The following is a 10,512-nucleotide window of genomic DNA, read 5'->3' on the forward strand; positions in this document are numbered from 1 at the left end:
CCACGTCTAGCTGAACTGCACTGAGGAGACTCTAATCCCCAATTAGGGCGTTTGTGTTGACTTCCCGCTTTGAGCTCCAACTTCCGAGTCATTATCCTCCAGAAAAAAAACAAAAACGAAATCCCATTTTTCATCTTTCCCCTCCTCATGTGGCAGCAGAACCAGTTTGAAAGATGTTTTCACACAGTTATGGAGCATTGTCCAAATAATCACAGTGAGAGAGGGGGAGGGTATTGGGTACACTGTGGGGAGAGCTCCCATCAGAGGGGCGAGGGAAGCAGAGGAGGAATGTGAAGAGGAAGGTTGTCCCAGTCCTAGAGGAAAGGGAAATTCCAGGAGCTCCCTAAAGCACCAGCACTCCATGCAGGGCCTCAGGAAGCTTCCCCGGCTCCCAGAGAGCTGCAGGGTAACTCATTTGCCACCTGCAGGGCCAGGATGGTCACAGGACACTGGGATTCTCCTGGGGAGAGCAGCTCCCACGAGAGCTCCACTCCCACGAGACCCAGGCACAGGGGACGGGAGGCAGAGACGCTGCCATGTCCCCAAGAGCCCCCAGGTGCCTGATCTCTGGGAAATGAGACCCAAAAGGGCACATGAGGAAGCCAAAACATCGGCTGCCAGCCCTGGCATCGCGCTTGAGCACCCACAGAAGCTCCTGCTGCCCGTGCCAGGGTGCAGCCGGTGCCTTGGGCTGTGCTCATCCGTCCCCTGCCCCCATTTCCGTCCCCTCCCCGGGACACTGAGCTCTGGCTGCTCCCTCATTACTCATTAACGCCTCCGTCACGCACAGGTGGCCGGGACAAGGTCCTCCCGCATCCCTTTGAGCCCCGTGGGTGCCTCTTCCCACCCTGAGCAGGAGCTGCTCGCTCCAAAGCCCTTCTGCAGGAAGCGGCTCCTGCTCCCTGTTTCTTGCCCCAGGATATGGAAAAAGCCAGCGCGGAGCCTGGGCTGCAGTGACCCCGCTGGAGATCGTTGGGACACGGGGACTGGTGGTTGTGGTGCTGGAAATCAGCTCAGTCGTAAAAATGGGGGTTTTTAGAAGGGTGCCTGGGCCACCAATGTCATGGGAAGAGGGAGGCACTGATCTCCTTGCTCGAGTGCTGGGTACATGGAGGTGGGATGGATGGATGGATGGATGGATGGATGGATGGATGGATGGATGGATGGATGGATAAATAGCAGTGGTTTCTTCCTTCCCAGCTCCCTCGTGCTGGAAGGGACAGTTCTGTCACAGCCCAGGAGCAACACCCGTGTCTGTGGTGACAGGGACAGGTGGCCACAAGAGGCATCTCTGGCTGCTGCGTGAGCATCCCGAACCTTTCCTGAAAGAGAAAAGCCTGTGGGAATGCCAGCACAGCCTCGATGCCCTGTGGGATGTCATGGACACATCAGAGCTGCCCCACTGGGCTGGCACGGGCCTGATGGGGCTGACAGCACGTGGCAGCCCCAGCCCTGGGGTATGAAAACCCCCTGGGTGTGACACGGGTGGCACAGGGACACCCCGGGGTGCTGGGGGAGCTGCCAGGACAGGCAGCCTTGAGGCAGATGTTTAATCCCCATTATCTGGGCTGAGCAAAGATAAAGCCGGAGGAACGGGATGTGGAAGCGGACACACTCCAAGAATCCCTGCAGCTGGATCCTGGCCGGGCCGGTGTCTCCCTCAGGAGCTGCTGGGATGGTGTTTTCCTCCTCCTCCTCCGTGCAGGGAAAGCGGGACCCAGCACCCAGATAAGGGGGAGCCGCTGGCGCCGGTGGCACAAGGACACGGTCTGGCCCTGCTCCCGTGGAGCTGCCAAGGTCCCTGCGGGGCAGGCAGCGCCTTCGGGCTCCCCCTTTCATCCCTGCCCCAGCTCCCAGCTGGGCGCATGCCCACGCTGCACTCTTCCTCCTCCTCCTCCTCCGTCCCTGCTGGGCAACCTCCCCTCCCTCTCCAGGGGCCACCCCAGCTCTCATCTGGGGAAACTGAGACAGGAGACGAAGCAAGCCAGGCTGTTCTCAAGGGGACAGAGGCATCCAACCCCCCAAACCTGGGTGAATCCCCTCGCGTGCAGCTGCGGAGTCATGCAGGGACCCCTCACCTGGCCGGGGCAAAGGGGCCACCGTGCGAGGGCAGGGCAGGAGCGGGCACAATGTGCCACCGCCCTCGGAGGCAGGATCCTTCTCTGGAAGCGCTCCCAGCTCCGAGGATGAATCACACTTTCCCCCCGGGATCAGATTGCAGCTCCTACACTCGAGAGGCCGGACCTGGCACCGCTCTCCCGGCCGCAGCCGAACCCCCGAGCCCTCGGCAAACACAGCGAGCGAGGGCAAAGCCGCTCCTAAATCCCATCCACGCTGGAATTCGGGCAGGTTGGACACCCCACGGCGCTGCCTCTGGGCTGAGGAGGCGCCGAGGTTGGGCAATTTCCCTGGTACCTCCAGCCTGTCCCTACCGATTGTGTGGGGACAGCGCGGGGACGGAGCCGCCGTGGCAGTGCCAGGGTGGTGCTGGTGGTGCCACGGTGGCGACGCCGCGCTGGGTCCCTGCCCCCGGGGCAAATCTGCCGTGCGTGACGGGAAGGAAAAATCCACCAGGAAGGCAGACACAGCCCCAGGTCACCAGAGAGCGGGTGAAGCTCCCCACAGCTGCTCTTTGCTCCCCACGACCGCCCTCAGCCAAGGACTCCGTGTTGGCAGCGCGGTGCCCGGAGCCGCTGCCACTCATCCCAAGAGCCGGATCTCAAACTTTCCGTCTCTCAAACTCTCTCCTGACTTTTTTCCTGCCTCTGGCAGCGCCGATAACACACCGCCAGCTCTGTTTACCGGAGCAAAGTCCACGCTGCTCGCTGCCGGCGGCGTCTCCCTGCGCCGCCCGGCCCCAGCGTGTGCCCGGGCCGGCCGGGCTCTGCCGGGCACATCGGGGACACCGGAGCCGGCTGTTGCCTGGTTATATCCACAAAACATCCCCGTGCCGGGGCCTGGGCCGGGGTATCTGCTTACGGAGCAGGGAACAGCTGAGCCTCCTCACTCCCCACCCTGCCCTTGGCAGCTCATCAGATAAAGCCCAGCCCGGGCTCGCGTTGTCGTTGTCCCCTCCAGGCCCTACAAGGGTTGTTGGTCCCGGCCCGTGCGATCCGCAGGTTTCTCCCCTTGGCAGCCGCAGCTCTAGATAGATATTTATACACCCAACTTGTGCGAATTAACAGCATTCCTCTCCGATGGAGTCAAAAATAGAGGCGCTTCATGGAACAAAAAAAAAAAAAAAAAAAAAAAAGAGAGAGAAAAAGAAGGTGTGTCGCGCTGCAAAAAGCAACAGGATCCAAAAAAAGAGAAAAAAACCCCACTCAAATCTCCCTTTTCCTTTTAAAGCTCTGTTCCCAAAGGATGGACCGGCACTGTTATTTTAAACTCGATTTCTGCAGCCCCGTGGCCAGCGAGCCATGGGCAAGGTGACGGTGCCAGTGACGGGGGTGGCACTGGGTGATGTCGCAGGCTGTGGTGTGCGCTGCTGGGTGGTTTTGGGGCACGTAAGCTGGAGACTTCCTGAGAGGCGAGTGGCGACTTCCTGAGCACGGCAGGAGCGGGAGCGGGCAGAGGTAGGCTTGGGGGGCAACACCGTGAGGGGTGGACAGGCTAAAGGGTGACCCCAGGATGATGCACCCATGCCAACGTGGTAAAACATATCTAAAATAGGTCTTTTAAGTAAATATTTGTTGGTGATATTATGGACAAAAGGTTTAAGGATCCATGGAGTGGGGAGGATGGGGATGGGCAGCACGGGAGAGGAGAGCTGTGGGTGAGCAGAGGTGGGGAACCAAGTGAGTGAGGGCAGAGTTGCTGTTGGACACCCAGGAGTGTGACCATGGCCACCACGGGGCTTTGCAGAGAGAAACGGCGCCTTCTGCACCCCCAAAACAGAGGGAAAAGGGTGGCAGGGATGGGTTATGGGCGGAAGAGGAAGCAGAGGCTGCACTCTGCCATTACTGGGGTTTGTGGGTTTGTGGGGCCAACCTGGGGCGTATAAAGAACCCCGAGATATTGGTATTTAATCCGTTGATAATCAATACCTGGGGAGTGCAGCTCTGTGCTACCAGCACCCTCACGAATCCCATTCCATGCTCAGGATGAGGCCGTGGCATTTGGAGGCCACGAGCTGCATCCTCTGGCATTTCCCCTTCCACCACAGCCAAACCCCCGCAGCCCCAGGGGACCCCACCCAGGCACCCCATTATCCCCATCCCAGCCCTGCCCAGGACCCCGGTGGGACGGGGACCTGCGGATCCAGGGAAGGATCTGCCAGTGAGGCTGGGAGGGGCATTTTGAAGACCCTACAAAACAAAGCTCCCCCATAAATCAGGGGGTGGGAACAGCCAGGGCTGGATGGGAGCTGGCGGGCCGCTCCCCAGGGATGAGGGCTGGCTGTAGCCAGTCCCTGCGGCTGCCTCTGCCAGGGATGCAGCCAGCCTGGCCTTCCCCGCCCTCCTCCTCCTCTTCCTCCTCCTCCTCCCGGGGGCGGAGAAGGCAGCGCCCGCAGCTGGCACCGCAGGCCGGGGGAAGCGGCTGCTCCGGGGAGTCTGATTTCCAGCGCTGTTTATTAATAACCCCTCTCCGCCCCATGCTAAGCCCATGTGCAGCGCAGAGCCGGCGGCGCTGGGCTCCAGGGGAGGAAGGTAAGAGCCCACCCGGGCGAGCAGGGCTGGGCAGGAAGGGGCCGGTGTCCGCCCGGGGTCTCGTAGGTGCGGGATCCTCGGCGAGGTGGGGGGCGTGGGGCAGGGATGGGGTGGGGGGAACAGCGGTTCAGCATTCCTGGACCCTCAGGAATGATCGGGGAGAGAGGGGGTGGTCTCTCTGGAGCAGCCAGGACTTCTGAGGGACCCTGGAATGAGGGGTGGTGGGTGGGAGAGAGCTCCCAAGCCCCGCTGGGAAGGCAGAACGGGGCCCTCCCCTCCCGTCCTGCCCATGCGAAGCGGATCCAAGAACTTTGAAAAACAAGCCCTGGCAGCGGGGAGGGCGAGGAAAAACGGGGCAGAGGAGCCCTTTTCCCACCTTTCCAGGCGCTGCCCCCTCTCCAGCCGCCGGCTGCTGAGTCCGAGGCTGCGATGTGTCATCAGTGCCGAAAACTGCCTTATTAGGAGAGAAAGTATCGGTGAAAATCAGTTCTTTGCTTAAAGCCGTTGCTCCGAGCCGAGGGCTGCCTGTGAGTGCCAGCCTGCGCTCATTCCTTCGGGAATGACTAGACATGAGCTCAGCGGCGTGGCCGAGAGGTGAGAGCATCCTCCCACCGATCCCACCGGCTCTTGGCAGCAGCAGGAAAAGACCCGGCTCGTCCCCGAGCGTTGTTGTGTCCATCCTACCCCAAATAGCAGCCGGGAGAATGCGAGAGCGAGGGTTTGGTGCTGGTGGCAGCTGCAGGTGCCGTGGCCGGGGACAATGCCGCGATCGGATGACTCTGCAAAGCGCCGGCTGCTGCTGCTGCAGACGCTGCCGCTCGCCCGGGGCTGTGCGTGCGAGGTTCGCTCCATCTCAGTCATCCCGGAGCCTGCCTGAGCTTCCAGCAGCGCATTCCCTTGCCGTGAGGTTATGGCACACCCGCTAAAACCCCCCGGCAAGTTTTCCAGGGAGTGCTCGCCCGGGTCACGTCGGTGCCGCTGGGGAGGGTGGCCGTGACAGGTTGGCTCCAGAGCAGCTCTTGGGTTTGGGGTCTGGGTTTGCATCCCTCGCTTCTCCTCCGTGGCAGTCAGACACTTTAATAGGGTGTGAAGAGGGTTTTCTTTCCTTATTTTGGACAGTCTGGGCCCAAGTTGACACCAGAGCGTTGAACCCTGTGGGTGATGTGGGGATGGTCATGGCAGCAGGGCCACGGTAGGACCCCCCTGGCTCTGGGGTCTCACAGAGTGGGGAGGAAAGGCTGAGACCTGTTACACTCATTGCTCTGGTTCACATCCCCTCTCCTTCCCAGGGACCTGATGGCACAGCCCGAGCCTACTCCAGAGCTGCAGTTGGATGAAGCTGGAGCATCCCCAGCCCCACAGGGAGCAGCTGAAGGAGCTGCTCCACACCCAGAATGTCCTCACCCACCATTGGATCCAGTGAGGAATGGATCTAAACCCCTGCACAGGGACAGCCCAGACTCCAGCCGGGATCTGCAGGCTGCCAGCAGGGATCCTTCCTCGGAGCTAAACCCACCAGGGATCCAGCTGGATGAGGATGCAGCCAGGGCTGGGATCCCGCTGGATGTGGATGTGGCAGGAGTTCCGCTGGACCTGGATGCAGCTGGAGTAGGGATTCCACTGGATGTGGACGGGGCAGGGATCCCGCTGGACGTGGATGCAGGTGGGGCAGGAATCCCACTGGACATGGATGCAGACGGAGTAGAGATTCCACTGGATGTGGATGCAAGCGGGACAGGGATCCCAGCAGATGTGGATGCGGCAGGAGTCCCGCTGGACGTGGATGAGGCTGGGACAGGGATCCCACTGGGGGAAGATGCAGATGGAGTAGGGATCCCACTGGACATGGACACAGACAGGGCAGGGATCCCAGAAAACGCAGATGGGGCAGGGATCCCGCTGGACATGGACGCAGAGGGAGCAGGCAGCCCTCTGGATGCTGATGCCACAGAGCACCAGTGCCTGACCCTGGAAGAGCTGGGGAATTATTTCCAGGAGTGCATCGAAATCGTGGAGCAGCTGGAGAGGGAGCGGGACAACCTGATCGCGGAGCTGGCCCAGCTGCGGGAGCCGGCGCTGCAGGAGATCCGCCATGCCCACGAGGAAATCCAGGCAGCCTGCAGGCTGCTGGCCAAGGTGGAGCTGGAGAGGGACAACCTGCGGGATGAGATCCGGCAGATCAAGCAGAAGCTGTTCAAGGTGACCAAGGAATGCGTGGCCTGCCAGTACCAGCTGGAGAGCCGCCGGCACGACCTCTCCCAGCACGCCGCCTACCAGGGCGAGCTGGAGAGCCAGGCCGGGCAGCTCTCCGGGGAACTTTCCCAGCTGAAGGAGACCTGTGAGAAGGAGAAGGAAGTTCTGAGGCAGCGCCTGGAGGCTCCGCCGTGCCGGCAGGACAACCTGTACCTCCAGGAGAGCCGCCGGCTTTCCATGGAGTTCGAGAGCTTCGTGGCCGAGAGCCGGCGGGGGCTGGAGGAGCACTACGAGCCCCAGCTGCTGCGGCTGCTGGAGCGGCGCGAGGCCGGGGCCAAGGCGCTGCAGGAGATGCAGGGCGAGATCCAGGGCATGAAGGAAGCCCTGAGGCCCCTGCAGGGCGAGGTCAGCCGGCTGCGGCTGCAGAACCGCAGCCTGGAGGAGCAGATTGTCCTGGTCAAGCAGAAGCGGGATGAGGAGGTCGGGCAGTACCGGGTACGTGCCCCGAAGGGCACCACTCCACCTTCTTTTGAGAGTGGGAGTCGTGCTTTGCGTCCAGGGAAATGTGGGTGATGCAGGATTTGCTTGTAGGGCCCAGGGAAGGAGTGTGGATGAGGAGGGGGAGGATGTGGAACATCTCCTGCTGGTTGGAATCAAAATTATCCCCCAGCCTGGCACGGGGCAGGTGAAACAGGAGGCCCTGGGAATAAGGCAAACCCAAGGATGCAGTAGGAAAGTTTGGGGCTTCACCCAGCTTGGAAAATAGGTTTCCCCTGAATATTTTCTCACTTGGTTTTGGCCTGCCCCTCAGAAATGGCTCTAGGAATGAGGTGGAGGGGATGGGGGTTTCCTTCCCAAAGCTCAGCAGTGCTGCTGAGCACAGACACCACACGTTTCCCACAACTCCTCCGAGCACAGGACTGAGCCAAGATGTTTGGAAAAGCCAGCTTCGAATAAAGGTGGCTTTTCTTTCAAAAGCCTCTCCTGCTGGGGCAGATTCTGCCACTCCTACTGCCAGGAAGGGTCTCACCCCCTGTCCCCACAGCCCCAGGGCCGGGCTGCCTCCTGGGAGGGTTATTTCTGGCTGGGCCAGGCATCCCCTCAGCCTGAGGGACAAGGCAATTCAATATCTCCAAGAGCACATTTGGCAAAGAGGCTCCACAATTAATCTCCCCCCTTTCAATACTCTCTGTTCTCGGCTCGCAATTGCTGCCTCCTCCCAGCAGTTTCTGGAAGCTGCCATTCCCCTTCCATCACAGCTCCTCCCTGCTGGGATGAGGACCAGAACCATCAGCACCCATGCCACGGCTTGTCCTGGATTTTCAGGGTCCCTTGGACCCCTGGTGTGCCTCCACGTTTTCCTTTTCCCAAATTCCTTATTTATCTTCTTCTGACTCACGGGTTTATACAGCTCTGGCAGCTTCTCAAAACACACACTAAGTAGTTTAGGGGACAAAACCGAGCAGCCAGGAGAAGCCTTAAGGACAAAACGCAGCCCAGCCCAAATTCCCACCTTTGTATTAAAGCAAAGCTTTTTTTGCAGTGGTTTTTAAAGAGGGTGCTTGGGCAGGGACAGCCTGGCTGTGCTTGTCCAGACCAACACCATCCACAGGGGGATCCCTGAGGAGAGCGAGGGAAGCAGTGGAGCACAGGCACCTTCCTCCCTCAGATTATCCACTCATTTTCTCCCCCCAGGAGCAGGTGGAGGAGCTGGAGGACAGGCTGAAGGAGCTCAAGAACGGGGTCCAGCTCCAGCAGCGCAAGAACCAGGAGCTGGAGGAGCTGAGGACCAGCCTCCATCGGGAGCTCTCCATCTACAAGTGCGTTTGGGTGCCATTCCTGAGGGGCAGAAGGGCTGGGAGGAGGAAAGGGATGGGTGGGAAGAGTCCAGGGTGGGGTCACAGGCTTTTCCTCCTGGTCCCCAGTGGATCCCAGCAGGAATTTGCCCAACAGCAAAGAGGGATTTGCTGGAAACTCCTGCAGAGGAGTGGAGTGGCTTCCCAAGAAGCAGGTGTGGCAATTTAAGTGGTGGTTTCCTCAGAAATATGTGGAAATGAGCTGAGGTTTAGCTTTGGGAGCCATGCTGTGGATGATGGAACTGTCCTCTCCTGGTTTCACTCAGATCTTCATTGCACATGAATTCCTAAAGCTCTAGAAAACATCCATGAGTTTGTGGATTGTTTTACTCACCCAGCTTGGAGCTGTTCTGTTATTCCAGCCTCAGCTGGACACACTTAACCATTTTCTGCAGCCTTTAGCATTCCTTTTCCCCTTCTCCACCCAAACCTCCTCATGCAAACACACCACAGGAGGATATTCCCTACCCCAAAGCTTCTTTATCCAAGCACAGGGAAGAGCTCTCTCAGCCTGTGCTGTCACCAGCCATTCCCAAGGGGACAAAGTGCACTTAGGATTCAGCCCAGATCCCAACACCACCCTGTCCTTGCAGGGTTCTCCTAAACCACAGACCAACATTTAATCCCAAGTGCAGCAGTGGAGTCTCTTAACTCCTGGAATCTACAGATTGCCAGCCCTGGAAGTGGCACGTTTCAGGAGTTTCACATTTGCTCTGGGGCCCTCAGAGTTAAGCGCAGCTCTGAGCTGCCTTTTCCAGTGGCTCCCACCAAAAATGACATTCCCTTCTGTTAAATCCTGTTTGCCAAGGGCTCTGGAAGGGCTGGGCCAGGCCCACACACTCACAAGACCATGGACTGAACCTCTTGAAGCATTTCCCAGCTCCTTTTTTCTTCCATACTGTGAAAAGAAAGAACTTTTCCCAGAAACAGCACATCCCTCTTTCCTTTTTTTCTCCAGCCAAAGCATTGATGTAAATATTCCATAGCCTAAATTTCCTTTCTACCCTTACAGGAGCTGCTTAGAAATCTACGGCCACCTCTGCAAATCAGAGGAAAAAGCAGAGCAGGACTGTTAGAGCCTCTTTGCAGCAAAAACATGGACAGAGGATCTACAAGGGATGTCCCCTCCTGCTGCTTTATCCTGCCTGATGTGCAGCAGCTGCCTGGAGTCGGGAATGCCGGGCAATCCTTTCCCTGGGTATTTCCCCAGGTGCTGCTGCTGCTGCTCATGTAGCAAAAGTGCTTTTCCCCAGAGGAGCAGAGCAAACAATCTTTGCACTGAACAATGGATATGGATGAGGAGTAACTGGTTGATGTTTTGCTGTGTTTGGGAAAACGTTATCTTGTCTTGTTCTACATTAAGCCTGCACAGAAAGTTTTGGAAGCTGGTGTTGGAGGGTTTGATTTTTAAAGTTTACATGCAAGAGAAGCTTTCTCCTTTGAAGAGGATTTTCTTTTGTATTTCAAGGGTCTCTGCTGTACTGGGAAGTGCTCCACAGAAGCGAGGTGGTGGGGAAGAGGTTTCCACTTTATATCGAGTCTCACACTGAAAATAAAAGGTCAGAGTTTAAGGAGCCTTTTCATTCTCAGAGCTGCGTCTCAAAAGCCCGAGTTTGTCTGTCAAGCCAAGGTGTTTGTATCAAATTCATGCTGCAGGGTAACAAAAAGCAATTGTGGAAAGGGCTAAAGGCAGAGTTAAAATGCAGATGGCAGCAGGGCTTGAGGGAAGAACAGTTCAGGGCTTTGGTGGCTGCTTGGGGGCTTAAGTGCTCATTAAATTCATTTCACAAGGCAGCAGAAACGAGAAGGGGAGA

General features: G+C 58.4%; 1 protein-coding gene across 2 annotated transcripts; it reads left to right on the forward strand.

Annotated features, from left to right (window-relative positions):
* Window positions 1-4,516: 4,516 nt before the first annotated feature.
* SYNC (syncoilin, intermediate filament protein) lies at window positions 4,517-10,269 on the forward strand. Of its 2 annotated transcripts, none has more exons than XM_082296432.1 (4): window positions 4,517-4,649; window positions 5,939-7,337; window positions 8,538-8,662; window positions 9,711-10,269. In XM_082296432.1, exons 1-4 carry the CDS (start codon window positions 4,606-4,608, stop codon window positions 9,772-9,774), a joined length of 1,632 nt encoding a protein of 543 aa, XP_082152558.1. In that variant the 5' UTR covers window positions 4,517-4,605; the 3' UTR covers window positions 9,775-10,269. The 2 variants fall into 2 exon arrangements, with proteins under 2 accessions (XP_082152558.1, XP_082152559.1); XM_082296433.1 differs by lacking the exon at window positions 4,517-4,649 and adding an exon at window positions 5,098-5,243.
* The last annotated feature ends 243 nt before the right edge of the window (window positions 10,270-10,512 follow it).

Source organism: Coloeus monedula (assembly GCF_965178545.1).
Source record: "Coloeus monedula genome assembly, chromosome: 24".
In the NCBI taxonomy this organism is placed as follows: domain Eukaryota; kingdom Metazoa; phylum Chordata; class Aves; order Passeriformes; family Corvidae; genus Coloeus; species Coloeus monedula.